General features: G+C 42.4%; 2 protein-coding genes across 2 annotated transcripts; both read right to left on the reverse strand.

Annotated features, from left to right (window-relative positions):
• Window positions 1–4,224: 4,224 nt before the first annotated feature.
• Window positions 4,225–8,791, reverse strand: LOC141083351 (E3 ubiquitin/ISG15 ligase TRIM25-like). Its single transcript, XM_073567561.1, has one exon. The coding sequence runs from the start codon at window positions 6,359–6,361 to the stop codon at window positions 4,760–4,762; it is 1,602 nt and encodes a 533-aa protein (XP_073423662.1). The 5' UTR covers window positions 6,362–8,791; the 3' UTR covers window positions 4,225–4,759.
• Window positions 8,792–12,434: 3,643 nt separating this feature from the next.
• On the reverse strand, window positions 12,435–14,856 carry LOC141083350 (tripartite motif-containing protein 14-like). The gene has a single exon (XM_073567560.1). The coding sequence runs from the start codon at window positions 14,708–14,710 to the stop codon at window positions 12,992–12,994; it is 1,719 nt and encodes a 572-aa protein (XP_073423661.1). The 5' UTR covers window positions 14,711–14,856; the 3' UTR covers window positions 12,435–12,991.
• Window positions 14,857–18,443: the final 3,587 nt, after the last annotated feature.

The raw sequence follows: 18,443 nt of genomic DNA on the forward strand, positions 1-18,443 counted from the left end.
CCTTTCTAACCTTTGTGCAATGACGTGCAATCCATACTGGGCCTAACACCGTCTGAGCCTGCCTCATGCTGTATAGACATATATTTTGAATGTGTACGCTATCCATACATGTTATCCGGGGATACGGTACCCCTTCTAACCTTTGTGCAATGACGTGCAATCCATACTGGGCCTAACACCGTCTGAGCCTGCCTCATGCTGTATAGACATATATTTTGAATGTGTACGCTATCCATACATGTTATCCGGGGATACGGTACCCCTTCTAACCTTTGTGCAATGACGTGCAATCCATACTGGGCCTAACACCGTCTGAGCCTGCCTCATGCTGTATAGACATATATTTTGAATGTGTACGCTATCCATACATGTTATCCGGGGATACAGTACCCCTTCTAACCTTTGTGCAATGACGTGCAATCCATACTGGGCCTAACACCGTCTGAGCCTGCCTCATGCTGTATAGACATATATTTTGAATGTGTACGCTATCCATACATGTTATCCGGGGATACGGTACCCCTTCTAACCTTTGTGCAATGACGTGCAATCCATACTGGGCCTAACACCGTCTGAGCCTGCCTCATGCTGTATAGACATATATTTTGAATGTGTACGCTATCCATACATGTTATCCGGGGATACGGTACCCCTTCTAACCTTTGTGCAATGACGTGCAATCCATACTGGGCCTAACACCGTCTGAGCCTGCCTCATGCTGTATAGACATATATTTTGAATGTGTACGCTATCCATACATGTTATCCGGGGATACGGTACCCCTTCTAACCTTTGTGCAATGACGTGCAATCCATACTGGGCCTAACACCGTCTGAGCCTGCCTCATGCTGTATAGACATATATTTTGAATGTGTACGCTATCCATACATGTTATCCGGGGATACGGTACCCCTTCTAACCTTTGTGCAATGACGTGCAATCCATACTGGGCCTAACACCGTCTGAGCCTGCCTCATGCTGTATAGACATATATTTTGAATGTGTACGCTATCCATACATGTTATCCGGGGATACGGTACCCCTTCTAACCTTTGTGCAATGACGTGCAATCCATACTGGGCCTAACACCGTCTGAGCCTGCCTCATGCTGTATAGACATATATTTTGAATGTGTACGCTATCCATACATGTTATCCGGGGATACGGTACCCCTTCTAACCTTTGTGCAATGACGTGCAATCCATACTGGGCCTAACACCGTCTGAGCCTGCCTCATGCTGTATAGACATATATTTTGAATGTGTACGCTATCCATACATGTTATCCGGGGATACGGTACCCCTTCTAACCTTTGTGCAATGACGTGCAATCCATACTGGGCCTAACACCGTCTGAGCCTGCCTCATGCTGTATAGACATATATTTTGAATGTGTACGCTATCCATACATGTTATCCGGGGATACGGTACCCCTTCTAACCTTTGTGCAATGACGTGCAATCCATACTGGGCCTAACACCGTCTGAGCCTGCCTCATGCTGTATAGACATATATTTTGAATGTGTACGCTATCCATACATGTTATCCAGGGATACGGTACCCTTTCTAACCTTTGTGCAATCACGTGCAATCCATACTGGGCGTGAGAACGGCTGGCGAGCTGTTAAGCAAGCTACAGCACCTGTCCAGACAAGTACAGGGATTCCCTAGCGAGGAGATTTATTTGATTGTTTTCTATGTTGGGACAGCAATTTTTGGGGAGCACTATACTCTGGAGAATGATAGATGGGGCCCACCATACACTGGAACATTCCAAAGGTGGACATCAGACACTGGAGCAGCATTTACAGGGCCCATTATACACTAGAGCAGTAGAAATGGGGCCCATTATGTTTGGAGCATTATTTGGGCCCATAAGACAGTGGAGCTTCATCCATGGGGACCAACATATACTGTAGCATTATGTGGAGCTCATCATATACTGTTTCAAACATTATATGGGACCAATGATTTTGTATGGAGAAATAGATGGGCCTCGTCATGAGATGTAAAAAGTGAGGTATTTTTCATTGTACTATACCGCTATTTCTCTGCCATATCGGAGCATGATGAGTTGTGGTATGTGTTAAAGGGGCGCTCTTTCGCCCAGGGCACATGAAAACTTGCAGCCAGCCCTCCCCCCCCACAAATTTAGCCAAATAACCCCCATTTTTCAGTGCGTAACTTGTATTATGAAGTTAATTAAGGTTGACAAGCTTAAGTAAGAAGAATTGATGCTTTTGGCATTCAAATGGGCACTGTAGGTGTGTTTCCTGTCCTCCTCTCACTGCCGACTTTTATTCCCCATTGACTTACATTGGGTTTCGTGTTTCGGGACGACCCCGACTTTTCCCTATAATCGGACGATCTTGCTCGACCCGACTTTTGGTAAAGTCGGGTTTCATGAAACGAAACGCGACCCTAAAAAAGCAAAAGTCGCTCAACTCTAGTGGTAATATGTGGTCAGAACATGGTGTAGCAGTATTTGTTCCTTGTATGTGATATTATTGGTCATTTTAAAAATTGAAAAATAAATAAAAATATACCTAAAGTGTATTACATATTTTAACAAATATTTAATAGGTTACAGTTGAGTAGAGCCCGGCCAAAAGTGTCTACCCTGTTATGGTGGCGGCTTAAAAAAATCTTTTGTCCAAAGCAAAAGCTGCGGGCTATATGTGTGATCTGGTGATGGGAACTGTGTGATAGGTGAGAAGTGGAGTTTTTCCAAGAGAGAGCGGTGGGACGGTGGACAGTTTGAGGGGTGGAGCCTGCGTGGAGTCTCAAGGGGGCCCCGAAAATTTTGCCAGTATGAGGCCCTGAAATTCCTAGTGGCAGCCCTGTGCTCGGGGAGACCCCAGCAACAATGCTACTCGTCCATCACTAACTGCCAGGCAACTACACATAGTGCCCCTGGTATAGTATAGCTGACCCATATATGGATCCCTGCTAAACTGTGATGGATCAGATGTAAGACCTGACCCATTTAGTCCAGGATCTTGTAGAGTGTTTTTAGTATCATGGAACCGCTCAAGCTAAAGTCCCTGCAGCAATTACCTTCTCTGAACCCAAGATTAAACTGCTTGACAGATTTTCAAGTGACCATAGGGTACCGTTACACCTAGCGACTCAGGATCGCTGGTGAATCGCTGGGTGGTCGCTAGTGAGCTGCCACTCAGGCAGATCTCACCAGCGACATCGCAGGGGACGGGGATCGCTACTTACCTGTCAGACGCGGCGATCCTGCGTCCTCCCGCCCGGCTCCACGCGTCGCTCGTCGTCACAGCAGGAAGCGCCGCAGGAAGTGGACGACGAGAAATGATCCAGGAGCTTCAGCGATCAGCGATAACCAGCGGGGGAGCCAGTCGGAGGTAAGTATCACATGCAGCGATATCGCTAGCAATATCGCTGTAACGTCACAAAATCAGTGACTTTACAGCGATATTGCTAGCGATATCGCAGTGTGTAACGGGGGCTATAGTCAACATGTTTCTTGAGGCCTTAGGGCTTCAATATGATGACTCTGACTGATTAGTTTATGCAGAAAGTAAATCAACAGTCCTGTTAGGGGCATCATAGTGCTAAGAAATACTGTACTGAGTTTCAGCACTTGGCCACCGACTCACAATTGAATGACCAGGCCCTCCACCATTAGTTTTGGACTCTCTGGCTAAATCAAGGACATGTTATTTGAGTTCCCTTCTCCTAACTCCTTTAACCCCTTACTGACATCGGGCGTAATAGAACGCTGATGTTAGTATCCCTCCCTTTGATGTGGGCTCCGGCTGTGAGCCCACATCTTTTCCGGGACATGTGCACGCCATAGCCACGGGCGAAACCGTGATGCTAGGAAAAGGACAAGGTGTGGAAGTGGTGCAGTTTGAAAAGAGGTGTGTGGTCACGTGCAAAAAAATTGCATTCGTTGCCCTACTGCATGGCCATCCATAAAAGTCCAGTTTACTTCTTACTAGTGAACATCAAGTGCTCTTTTTGAAGTAGAACAAGATGCCCCACTGTAAAATTTACCTTGACCTTGTCCTCCTGTTAGTCCTACTAGTGATAGGAATCATTGATATTGTAGGTTGAGAAGCTGGAAAAGGAGTTGTGTGTCGGACAAAATTATGAAACTCTGGGATTCTACGTAAAATGCCAACAACTATGTAAAGATTCTTCCTTCCCAAAGTCATGTCCATTTCAATGTAGTAAGTGTCGGAGCCTCTTTCTTTAAGCTTCACATTTAATTGAGATAATATAACAATACAAAAATCATGCTGGGATTTATATTCCAGTAAATTATTTGCATTGTGAAAGACATTTGACTAAAATCTCAGAATAACCATTATACAATCAATATTCCAACAAAGCACAACTAATAGTAGTTACATACATGATATATATGTTGTCTGCATTAGTATACAGTGTGGCATGGTATATAGCAGTATATGAACATACTGACAGATAACAATATATGTTGTATTGATCATGATTGGCACATCAGATCTCTACAAAAATACACATTTAGGAATATCCACCTGGAGACACAGGAATTACACATTACCAGTATCCCGCGTATTCAACGGCACTCGAAGAGTAATCATCAGGTACTCGCACAGCGGATCATGCACCCAAGTGATCTAGTCATTGGGACAACTGACACATAGGAATTATCTTTATCCCACCTTCTAAATAGCTCATTGGTCATGTAATTCAACAATCAAATGCTTGGTTTCAGTCAGCAGTCTATGGTCGAATTTCTTATATTAAAATGGTTTCTTCCTGCTGCTGCTTCCCCCCAATATCTGTATTGAACAGCCCCATATATATAGTACAGCATGAAGCGGCTCGGTGAAGTTGGCAGTGAAGGTGTGTAAGTGTCTGATGGGGTCACACAGCTCATGAAAGGACAACTGACCGGCCTCATAATCCAGACATATCCTGACTCTGTCACTGGAGATCTTGTCAGGTAACCGGATCCCTCTCCTATTATGCATCACTAAATATTTATCATAATACCTACTCAAACTCCAGGATTTATAATCATTTCCCAAGTATGACTGATCTCCCCATCGGTCTATACTGGGATAACACATCCCCACCCTCCACTCTCCTGTTCTACCAATTTCCACATCCCAATAATGTCGCCCTATATTATATCCCATCTTGCTTATAACCTGATAGTCCTGGAATCTCTCTGCTGTTTCGGGATAATTCTGCTTCTCTCCTGTCCAGGTCGCAGTTTTCAGATCATCTGATATCTGGATATTATCAGAAGCAGTATTTACGTCCAGTAATATGTCTGCAGGACCCTCCACATAGATCCCGCTCCTTACACCTGATATTACGTCACATAATGTGTGTAATGTGTGTGAGATCACAGCCACATCCAGGTCACCTCCATCATGGAGCTGTTTATCATGTCCCCATGTGTCCTCATCACCTCCCTCCTCCTCAGGATCACACAAGTCACCGGTGTCTGGTTCCTGTAGGACAGTCAGTGGATCCGTCATGTTACACAGCTCCTCAATGTGTCTCATCTTCCTGGACAGCTCGTCCTTCTTTATTTCCAGCTGATGGATCAGAGCAGACAGTGACAGTGACTCTTCCTTTTCCTGCCTGGAGATCTCACTCAGGACCTTCTTCTCCAGGTCGTCCACCCGTCTCCTGATGTCTGTACACAGGGCAGTGACTCTCTCGGCTTCTCCAGCTGCTTTTTCTCGAGCTTTTCTTCTGCGTTCCTCCAGACTCCAGACTCTTTTATCATTCTCCTCTCTTTTTGTGGTCATTTTCTGGAGAAAATGTCTCAGTTTCTTCTTCTTTTTCTCAGAGGCCTCATCAAGGGTCCCTAACCGGTGTCCCCGATGTTCTCTGGCCAAACTGCAGGACACACAGAGACAGATGTCATCCTTAAGGCAATAATATTTTAAAAGTTGCCTATGAATGGAACATTTCTTTTTCTCCAGAGAAGTGCTGGGATCAGATAAGACGTGTTCTGCTGATTTGCTGTGAGCTCTCAGGTGTTTATCACACAGAGAAGCCTCACAGTGTAGACAGGATCTAACAGCAGGTACCGGAGAGTCCACACAGTAAGTGCAGCAGATCCCAGTTTCCGTCTGTGTTGGTGGAGTAAACAGGAAATTCTCGATTATTTTACACAGAGTTATGTTCCTTATCAGTGCCGGCCGCTCTAGAAACTCTTCTCTGCATTCAGGACAGGAATAAACTCCAGACCCGTCCTGTGTATCCAGCACACGATCAATACAGACCCGGCAGAAGTTGTGTCCACATCTCAGCATTACAGGATCTGTATAAGTGCTCAGACAGATGGAGCAGAGAAGCTCGTCTCTTGGATCAGCAAACGCCATGACTTACACGGGAAGTGAAAAATTAACCTACAATTCTCTCACACCCAGTAACAAAGGGTCAAGTTTTATACTGTCTCCATAGGGCAGAGCTGAGTGAGCAGCCCAAGATCAGTTGATCCATTAACCTGTTAATGGAAACTTGTCAGAATTATAATAATGAACAATAACAGTCTTAGATAAGTAGAGCTAACATATTCTGCATACTTTAAAATTCAGAGGATACGTGTACAAACAATATCAGATATTATGGAAGAATAAATTTACTAATTTGAACAAGAAAACAAGCTTATAATCTATGAGTAAATCAGACCCTAACGGTAGAAAGTGATTTCCATGTTTCAACCACCTTTTAAAAATAAGGTAGTGCACGTAAATTTGCACAAACCAGTTACCAGATTATATATAAATTGTCATTGAGTGTGAGGGAAGCTGTTAGCAATGGGACAGGATATGAGGCAAAATGCAAAAAAGAGGAATCGGAGAAAAAAAAACAGTTTAGTGAATGTGATAGATCTGCCTAATAACAGCATTTTTATCATAAATTCATATCAATTAATTTAAAATGTAATTGCTTTACGCACAGTACATAGTGTAAATTTGTTGATGTCCATATCTTGTTTGAACATTGATTTGCCATGCGGAATGCAGTTGATCATGTAAATCATCAAGATGTGCTGCTGGCAGATCCCTATGTAATTGCCAACCAATCATGTCCCAGATGTGTTCGATGAGAAACAAGCCTAGAGATACTGCAGGCTATGGTAGAACATTTATGCCACGCCAGATACTCACAGTAGTGCGAGCCACCTCTTGAGTCACTTGGAGAAATGGCCATACCATTGGATCTATGAACAAATCAATGTAACATAGAGTGGTTAGTATACTTGGAATGAAAATTAGAGGAGTCCAACTACCATACATGCCTCTCCACATCACTATTCTGGGAGTGGGAGTAGCATGACATTCCCTCATGAAGGCCTCTTCATTGCATTGCCCATATGGTCGCCAAAGCAATTTCTGGTTGTCATTGCGTCTAAAACAGAAATAAAACTTATAGCTCAACATAATAGCCTTTGAGACTGGTGATATGAGGTCATTAGAACACCTAAAACTTAGTAACGGCAGATATCATCACACAAATGTCCTTTCTCAGTAACAGCAGCCAGTAACCTGTACATGGTCCTTGCCCTACCTTAGTATGGGCAGAAACTTGTACATAGCCCTAGTTCTCCCTCAGTAATGGCAGGTAGTAACCTGTGTGCAATGTTCCTTTATTGAACCACGCTATATTTTACCTCTTGTCTGTGCTTGTCTGATTTACTGCAGAGAGATTGCTTTTGGCTCTATCTGATAATGCATTTGGAATCTATGTTTTCTGTAGTCTATTAATAACCAAAAAGACAAGATTGCCACTATCTACTGGTAGCTTATGGAATCTACTGTATATTTTTTGTGGTCTATTACTACCCAAAAAGACAAGACTTGCTACTATCTATTGGTCATACAAGAGGTTTCTCTATGTTTACATGTAATAGCCTGTCTTTTATATATTGGACATTAATAGCCTGTGTATTATATTAAGCACCATCTTTTTCATCTCTTTTATTTACTTATTGTTTTCCCACCTGTAGTTTATAAGGGTCATTTAGGGCAAGTCTGAGACAGCCGCCGCGGAGTGGGGGTGCCAAATAATTGGATCTTTTAGGGTGCCAACCTCCACTGTCAGGAAGGGATAGCAGGCTAGTGTAGGGCTATCGTAGGTTATTTATGTATAGAGTTTGTAATTGTGTTATTGCACTAGGGGGTGTTTTTTACCTCAATTTATTAAAGTTTCATGTTTTTAAAAGGGATTATATGATTGCACTTTTGATATTTCTTCCCTGGTCCTGTGGACATTTTTTTGATTAGGCAGTAACCTGTACGCAGCCCTTCTCCTCCCTCAGTAAGGGCAGGTAGTAACCTGTATTTGGCCGTTCTCCTTCCTCAGTAAGAGCGGGTAGTAACCTGTACACAGCCCTAGTCTTCCCTCAGTAATGACAGGTAGTAATCTGTACGCAGCCCTTGTCCTCCCTCAGTAAGGGTAAGTAGTAACCTGAATATCGCCCTTGTCCTTCCCCAGTAAGGGCAGGTAATAACCTGTAAGTGGCCCTTGTCCTTCCCTGGTTAGGGCAGCCAGTAACCTATACATGACCTTTTTCCTCCATCAGTCAAAACAGAAACCTGGACATGGTCCTTGTCATCACTCAGTAATGGCAGAAACCTGTACACGGCCCTTGTCCTCCCTCAGTAAGAGCAGAAACTTGTACATGACCCTTGTCCTCCCTCAGTAATGGCAGAAACCTGTACACGGCCCTTGTCCTCCCTCAGTAAGAGCAGAAACTTGTACATGACCCTTGTCCTCCCTCAGTAATGGCAGAAACCTGTACACGGCCCTTGTCCTCCCTCAGTAAGAGCAGAAACTTGTACACGGCCCTTGTCCTCCCTCAGTAAGAGCAGAAACTTGTACATGACCCTTGTCCTCCCTCAGTAATGGCAGAAACCTGTACACGGCCCTTGTCCTCCCTCAGTAAGAGCAGAAACTTGTACATGACCCTTGTCCTCCCTCAGTAATGGCAGAAACCTGTACACGGCCCTTGTCCTCCCTCAGTAAGAGCAGAAACTTGTACATGACCCTTGTCCTCCCTCAGTAAGGGCAGAAGCTTGTACACGGCCTTTTTCCTCCCTCAGTAACAGCAGAAACTTGTACATGACCCTTGTCCTCCCTCAGTAAGAGCAGAAACCTGTACACAGCCCTCGACCTCAGTCAGTAATGGCAGAAACCTGTATCTGGCCCTTATCATTCCTCAGTAATGGCAGGTATCCACACACAGCCCTTGTTCCTTGTCATTTAGTTATCAGCTCACCAGGACTCATGAAGAAGCTGTATAATACCTCAGTAATCTGAGATATGAGCCACATCCGCCATGAGGCTGCATGGAAACAGCATCAGCCGTGTGTGAGGGAAGAGGTAGCAGATACATCAGGAGACATAGCGGTGACATGAATTCCTGAGGTAATATATTGATTGATTTGATGATGGAGCGGATACTACACTAGTACAAGATGTCTGAGGTGAATGTGGTCACAGCACTTGGGATGTGAGGTGATGACCCCAGTGTTATAGTCCCTGACACTGCAGACATGTTTCCTCCAATTCTTGTGGTGAGGTAGAACTAAAGACATCTCTTCATAACCCCGCGCCCCCTCATAAAGTCATGCTCCGGGGGTATCTTCATATTTCCACACAATATGTTAATTACAGGTTGTTATAATCATTTGTTTATTAACTTGCCAGATTTTTAGGTGGCAGCCATATACACTTCCCCTGGCATTGCACATGTTCCTTCTGCAGTCACGAGCAGAGCGATTGTCTTCGTCATGACATGGCGATTTTTTTTTTCTTTCCGTTTTTTAATCCCCTTCTTCTAAGAGTCATAACTTTATTTTTCTGTCCCCATAGCCATATGATGGCTTATTTTTGGTGGGATGAGTTGTACTTTTGAATGACACCATTCATTTTATCACACGATGCACTAGAATCATAGAATGGTAGAGTTGGAAGGGACCTCCTGGGCCATCTGGTCCAACCCCCTGCTCAAAGCAGGATTCACTAAATCATCCCAGTCAGATGTCTGTCCAGCCTCTGTTTGAAGACTTCCATTGAAGGAGAACTCACCACTTCTCGTGGCAGCCTGTTCCACTCATTGATCACTCTAACTGTCAAAAAGTTTTTTCTAATATCTAATCTGTGTCTCCTCCCATTCAGTTTCATCCCATTGCTTCTAGTCTTTCTTTGTGCAAATGAGAATAAAGTTGATCCTTCTACAATGTGACAGCCCTTTAGATATTTGTAGACAGCTATTAAGTCTCCTCTCAGTCTTCTCTTTTGCAAACTAAACATTCCCAAATCCTGCAACCTTTCCTCATAAGACAGGGTTTGCAGACCGGTCACCATTCTGGTCGCTCTTTTCTGAACTTGCTCCAGTTTGTTGATGTCTTTTTTAAAATGTGGTCCCCAAAACTGGACACAATATTCCAGATGAGGTCTGACCAAAGAGGAGTAGAGGGAAATAATGACTTCACGTGATCTAGACTGTATGCACTAGAAAGCAGGAACAAAATACAAGTGCGTTGAAAACGCAAAAAAAGTGCAATTTCACAATTTTTTGGAGGGTTATTTTATTTATCATGTTCACTAAATGGTAAAACTGACCTGGTATTATGATTCTCCAACTCAGTATGGGTACACAGATACCAAACGTATAGTTTTTTTTTTTATTTAATTGGTGAAAAAAGAAATCGGAAATTTTTCATTTTTCGGCATGTGGAGCTGGGTGAGTGCTTATTTTTGCGCTCTCAGCTGAGGTTTTTATGGATACCATTTTGAGGTAGATACGATGTTTTGATCGCCTTTTATTGCATTTTGTTACAATGCTACAAGAAGACAAAAAATGTGCCGTAGTTCTGGCATTTTGATTTTACTCTTTTTTACACCGTTAACCAATCGGATTCATTTTCTTTTGATAGATCGGACTTTTTATTTACGGTAATTGTTTTATTTTTAATGAGGCAAAAGGGGGAGTGAATTAAACTTTTCTTTTTCTTTTCTACGATTTTTTATATTTTTTCTTTTGTAACTTTCTACTGTATTTAATAAGTTCCTTTAGGGGACTGGAAGTTGCAATCGTCTGAGTGCTTGTGCGATACATAGCAGGGCATTAGCTCTGCTATGAATAGTGAAAATCATAATCTCCATTGAACGTCAGCTGGCGTTCACAAGATCATAACATCATCATAACAAACATGGATGGAAGTCATCATCCACCGGGAAAGATGTGTGATCAGGTAGGGACACGACATATGACTTAAATGTATGTCAATGTCGTGACAGAGTTATTGACTTGTGTGAAGGCGGACCAATTTACGACATTTGACGGTATTTTATGCCAGAAATCTTTCACAAACACCTTCATGAATAGGGGACCTAGTCTTTGTTTACTACATTTGGTTCAATACCAGTATGGAGGTAATATTTGGTCATGGTATAGTGGTATTGATAACTTTATATATGTAGAATATTTTTTTTTGTGAGGGGCACATATGTCATTGAGGTTAAAGTCTTGATCTTTTCAATATCTGTATGACTAAGGCATGAGCTGAAACATCCTCTCACTATTCAGATTTACCACATAATGGCTGCTGCATTCCCTGCTCCTGCTTTTATACAGGCTATTATAGTCATTCTTAATTGACTGAGCTGTATTATATAATCTAATAATTTAAAGATGTCATGGGGAAGCCCACTTAAAGTCGTATGATCCTACTGTAGTTGATGCAATCTTCTGCAAAGTTAATTGTAACTTGTTTGAATTCCATGGGAAGAGCAAATTTTCTCTTTTCTAATTTGTATTGCATAAATTAGCAACCCAAAATATTCAGCTGTTATGTAGATAAAGATAAAGGTGACCCCGAAAAAGAATAAAAATTATAAAGATAAGGTAGATTTCATCTAATTGGGTTATCATAACAAAAATATTTAATAGAAAAAGGAAAATTAACCTTATTTCCCCAAATGCAAGAGCTGAATGTTTCCAATATCAGACATGACAACTTTCAAGAAGATTTGCCGTATAAAGCCAATCTGACATCCGTCTGATGCTTTGCAATTATGCCCAATGATGAGCGGACCATTAGCTACTGAGTTCAGGTCAGAAGAGTCGCAGGCGGTCCGTGGCATCAGGGACCTCAACAAACAAATGTGTAAATCTAGCCTAGATATACCAATTTTTTTATTTTTTTTTTTAGCCACTTTTTTGTTCTTTTTATCTTTTAATGAGCATTAATCCTATCTATAAATGCATAAACACACTCAAATTTCTAAAGTGCTGGAAAATATAGTGGCACTATATAAAGATAAATAAAATAGATTGCAGTCATTTATATATAATAAAGCTTGAACACAAATATAGACACTCCCCATTCCAACAGTATATACATATATTTTTCTCCAAAAAATGTCAAACATATATCTCTGTACAAATTGTACAATCAATTATTTTTTATTTATTATTTATTACAAATTTTATTTAGAAATTTGGAAAATAAATTATTTTTCTCATATGTCAAAATTGAATGCACATCGACCAAATGAGACATATAAAAGCAGTAAATGCTCACAAGAATTTGAGCGACACCTCTACATAGACTGATGTTAGCTATGAAATGATTCTGCTGGTCAGACACTGTAAAGCCCATGGGGGTTGATTCATCAAAGCAATTGTGTTAGAAATATGGCATAAATTGCTTTGAAAAGTCGCAAAATTTTGGCGCACCTTTTTTTCTTAAAAAGGTGTATTATCAAAGATGTTTAAACATGCAGAGACAAAACATTACAAATGAGCAGAATCCATTATTGTCTCCAGTCTAAAACTGTACAATATAATCACTTTATTCTTTGCGTTAGATGATGAACCTTAGCAGTATAGTCAAAGGGACTGCTACCATGGAGGAAAGTTGACCTGTAGCTCTAGCAGTCAGATTCTAGCTTTAGTCACCCTTCTCTGGCCAGATTTACTACATTATGATGGTTTATCAAGGTTGATGCTCGCCCAATATGTTTAGAGAGCCATTACCCACACATAATACAGCATGAAGGGGGTCGGTGAAGGTGGCAGTGAAGGTGTGTAAGTGTCTGATGGGCTCACACAGCTCATAAAAGGACAACTGCCCGGCCTCATAATCCAGACATATCCTGACTCTATCACTGGAGATTTCATCTGGTATTCGGATTTCCTTACTGTCATGTAGCACTGAATAGTTATTTTCTTTTTGCAGACACCAGGATTTTTTATTATATCCAACAAGAGACTGATCTTCTCTCCTGTCTATACTGGGATAACACATCCCCACCATCCACTCCGCCACCTCACTGCCCTCCACATCCCAGTAATGTTGCCCCGAGGAGAATCCTCTGCTACTCATCACCTGGTTATAGTCCTGAAATCTCTCTGCGGTTTCTGGACGTTCTTCATCTGTTTGTGTCCAGGTTGCCATTTTCAGGTCATCTGATATATGGAGATTATTAGCAGCTGTATTTACATCCAGTAATATGTCTGCAGGATCCTCCACATAGATCCCCATAGTTCCAGCAATCCTGATCTTTCCCTGATTGTCTCCATTTTTTGATGTTAAAACAGGAAAACCTTCTGAGTAACTGGGTGGATTTTGTTCATTATCAAAGTCTTTAATTTGTTTTGGTTGTCTAGACAAGCTAGTGTGTAGGTCTGCCATGATATTAGATAGTTCTGCATGAAAAGTCCCTTTAATCCAAGCTAGATCTCCATCATGGGGCTGTTTATCATGTCCCCCTGTGTCCTCATCACCTCCCTCCTCCTCAGGATCACACAAGTCACCGGTGTCTGGTTCCTGTAGGACAGTCAGTGGATCCGTCATGTTACACAGCTCCTCAATGTGTCTCATCTTCCTGGACAGCTCGTCCTTCTTTATTTCCAGCTGATGGATCAGAGCAGACAGTGACAGTGACTCTTCCGATTCCTTCCTGGAGATCTCACTCAGGACCTTCTTCTCCAGGTCGTCCACCCGTCTCCTGATGTCTGTACACAGGGCAGTGACTCTCTCGGCTTCTCCAGCTGCTTTTTCTTGAGCCTTTCTCCGGCAGCGCCTCTCCAGACTCCGGACCTTGTCATCGGACATCTGTTTCTTTGTGGTCAGTTTCTGGAGAACATTTCTCATTTTCTTCTTTTTCTTCTCAGAGGCCTCATCCAGCATCTCCACCTGATGTCCCCGATGTTCTCCGACCAAACTGCAGGACACACAGATACAAGAATCGTCCTCAGTGCAGTAATATTCCAAGATCTTCTTATGGACAGAACATTTTCTTTTCTCCATTGAAGTGCTGGGATCTGATAAGACGTGTTCTTCAGACTTGCTATGAACTCTAAGGTGGTTGTCACATAGGAAAACTTCGCAGTGCAGACAGGATTTAACAGCAGGTACAGGAGAGTGAATACAGTTAGTGCAAAAATTTCCAGTGTCCTTCTGTGCTTTTGGAAAGGTGAGAAGTTTCTCAATTATGTTACTTAGAGTTATATTTCTTTTCAGTGTAGGACGTTTATAAAAATGCTCTCTGCACTGAGGACAGAAATAAAGTCCAGACTTATCCTGTGTATCCAGCACAGAATCTATACAATCCCGGCAGTAGTTGTGTCCACATCTCAGCATTACAGGATCTGTATAAGTGCTCAGACAGATGGCGCAGTCCAGCTCCTTCCTGAAATCGACAGACGCCATGGCTGATGGAGCAATTGAATGCAATGGAGATGAAAATCTTGGGAGCTTAGAAACTCGGGAGTGTGCTTTGCACTAGCACCTACAGTGCAAAGTTCAGCTTAATGAATCAAGATTACATAATGATTCATAAGTTATATTCTACCTGTCATAAACATGAATTGTACAGTTGTCAAGTCTATAAAGAATGAGGAAATCTTTTTGTTTTTATGTCACAGTTCCGTTGACCATATATTTTGGACAGCATCTGTTTTTGGACATCAAGTAGATTTCTTGGCGAGGTTTTAGCGCCTATATATTTTATACACTGACTTGTATTTTGCCAAGTAGCAGACCGCATGGAGAAGCAAGGACACCATTGTATGTTGGATTTTTCTTATTTCATTCATCTTAGGTTAGGGTAACGTGACCATCTGATAAAATCAGAAAATTGGTCCGATTATGCTAATCGCACCCACTCTGGTTAAACTCTTAGGCTGTGTGCACACGCTGCGGATTTTGCTGCGGTTCCGCAGCGGTTTCTGCTGCGGTGTACAGTACAATGATTCCCTATGGGAATCAAAAACCGCAGTGCAGACGGTGCGGAATTTTCCGCGCGGATTATCTGCGGTTTTCAATCCGCAGAAAGAATTGACATGTCAATTCTTTCTGCGGATTCCCCTGCGGTTTGCCATCTCCTCCATTGAGGAGATGAAAAACCGCAGGGCAAAACCGCAGAGCAATCCGCAGGTAAAACCGCAGGTATTTTGACCTGCGGTTTCACCTGCGGATTGTACAAAATCCGCGCGGATGAATCCGCACCTTTTCCGCAGCGTGTGCACACAGCCTTATGAGACTATGATAAAAGTGAGCTCCGATCGACTCGGATGAGTAGAAGATGGAAAAACATTTTCTTTCTATCTACTCTATTCTGTCAGTTCGTGAAAATCGGATCGCCCTTAGATGTCATCCAAGGATGGTCTGATTTTTTTTCACCGAATCAGTTACTTGCGTGGCTGAGTGTCATCTTATTTACGGATGCAAATCGTGCATGCTACGATTCTTTTTCTCAAACAGACTCGGTCCGAAGAAAAAATCAGACAGGTGAATGGTTGGGAGTGCTGCTGACATGACGCCAGATTCGACAAACAACTAAATATAAAATACCACGTGGGAAGGTGTATAATAGCATAAATAAGGAAATGTAATGGCCGTTGCATAGTAATAAAGTAGCCTAGGGAAATCGGTGTTATCTCTATAGGGTAGAGCCCAGTAAATAAACTCTTGGTCTACTAAATTTCAACTTTAATCGATTTATGATAGTCTGTAATAAAGGTCACTTACCTTCATCTTCATATATTCCTGAACGCTTCCTCTTAAGGGCCCGTCACACTAAGAGATATTGCTAGCGATATCGCTGTGTCTGAGACTTACCTCCGACCGGCTCCCCCGCTGGTTATCGCTGATCGCGCGGGAACGTCCTGCGCCGTTTCTCGTCATCTGCTTCCTGCTGGGCTTCCTGTGGCGCCAACGAGCGAGGCGTGGACGCGGGCGGGAGGACGTCCACGCCTTGCGGATCCGTTTTTTTCAAAACCTGGCGGATTTTGACTGATTGTAAAAAACGGAAGTGTGAAAGAGGCCTTAGCGATGCACCAGCGATCCATATCGTTGTCGGGATCGCTGGTGCATCGCTTAGTGTGACAGTACCCTTAGAGTTCACCTGACTCTGCATATCTACTAAGAGCTCCCGGGGAGATCTGACAGGAGGAGACGCGGTGCTGAGCGTAGTTTCTAATATTATATCAATAAATACTCTATAATTCTGATCCTTCCATTTTTTTTGTGTTTTAATTTTTATTTTTCTTTTGTATCAACTCTTGGCTCTTTTTTTTGCTCATAGCAACCAATCACAGCGAAGCTTTCATTTTTTCACAGCTGTTTAAAAAATTAAAACTGAGCTCTGATTGGTTGCAATGGACAACAGAGAATTTTTTTTTCTACACAGTATACATGAAGGCCCTGTTGTATTTATAGTGTTTCTATAGGTAAGATGCAGCCATTATTACAAATACAAATAACATCGGTGGTTTAGTGACCAGTACTTCTGCTCTTAGTCTGCTTTATCAGTCAGGACGCAATTGGAAAATAGCTTCTCCTCCTTTGACAGCAGCAGCATGTGCAATAAGGCCGGGGTCCACCATGTGTAGGACGGACAGTACAATCACATACGTCACTGCAAAGCAAGATGTGAATGCCCACTATAGAAGAACAACATGCCATGACAGAATAACAGGACGTAGCCATCAGCAACCAGGTCAACAAAATCCACTCAACCAGCGATCCTGCTGAGTGAAAACTGAGCAGGAGGAGGCATCACTAGCAGAGCAGAGACCCTATTTGAGTGATACTGCCATACATTATATAACAAAATATAAAGTGCATATATATATATATACTTATAGTATAGTTCTTCTGATTAGCTATGTTGCCTAACCCATGTGCAGGGCATTACAGTAGGTTAGGTATCCATGGTTACGACCACTCATATAGTGACAGTTAGCTGTTACCATGAATACCCAAGCTACTGTAATGCCCTACATGGGGTAAGAAACATAGCGAATCAGAAGAACTTTCTAATTGGAGGTGTTTGCTAATATTATTATTACATCTACTACATATTGGGATAGGATCTTGGAGATGGGAATACACTTTTAAATATATATCTATATTTACACATTATGTGTTTTATATAATTAGATCTCGTTTGATCTGAGGATTTGTGGGTGTTTGAAAAATGAGGAAAAGATAGGCATGGGCCTGTTGACCTGAAAAGAAAGCATGTAGGCCGGAGTTAAAGTGATATTGGCTAATCGTACCGTCAGTCTGGAGATGATTGGCACTTAATAGGTTGTTGGGGATGTAGAGATGAAATCAAGCAAGCGAATGAACCAGCAAGCAAGCAGTGGTGGGCTCAAACCTGGTGAAGGCTATAATCAGGGCCCTGTCCTTCTGGGCCGGTAGACGGCAGTTGTGAGGCCTGATTGCCTTAACTCCTTTGCTATGTCCTGGGTGCTTATTCACATAGACAGGTGGACTAAGGAGTTGACAATCAGAGGAGTGACAAAGTAAAAGCTCTTGATGGCCAAGACCGGTATGAGTGTTGAATGGGACTGAACCTTGACTTAGTACGTAAAGTGGTTAGATACAAACTACTGGATCGTACCTCATGGGTTACAATGTAAAGAATAGCGCCCCTGAGATCAAAGAGAGGAGAACTGTTACCAGATATATAATGAAAATTGAGCTATTTGTGTGGACCTCCATGAAATGAAGACATTGCCTCCTAGCGAAAACTTTGACAAACTTGCCCAGTCCAAACATTATGGAATGCGTACACTGTTAAGATTCAGCTTTGCTTGCCGACTCCAGCAATCATCACATGACCATAAGAATATGATTTGCATACTTACAATTACAAACCGACTAGAGTATCAAGCAAGTGACCCAATGTTCTACTGAGAGATGCGGATGAAACCCTAGTTAGCAAATTGCATACTTGGGGTCAGTCGACCACCTCTGGAACCATCAAGCGTAGCCGAATCCTAACGGTGTGGGCTTTATACACTGTTGGGATTTGGTACGCTGCAGCACTTTCTGAAAATTTCACCATGGGTGACTAACCCCTTTAAGCTTTTATGCCTTATCTAAAAATGGTAACTACCAAAATTGCTGTGCCTCTATGCGAAGGAGGGTTTTG

This window comes from Dendrobates tinctorius, unplaced genomic scaffold (assembly GCF_039654945.1).
Source record: "Dendrobates tinctorius isolate UK_male_01 unplaced genomic scaffold, ASM3965494v1 ptg000020l, whole genome shotgun sequence".
In the NCBI taxonomy this organism is placed as follows: Eukaryota; Metazoa; Chordata; class Amphibia; order Anura; family Dendrobatidae; genus Dendrobates; species Dendrobates tinctorius.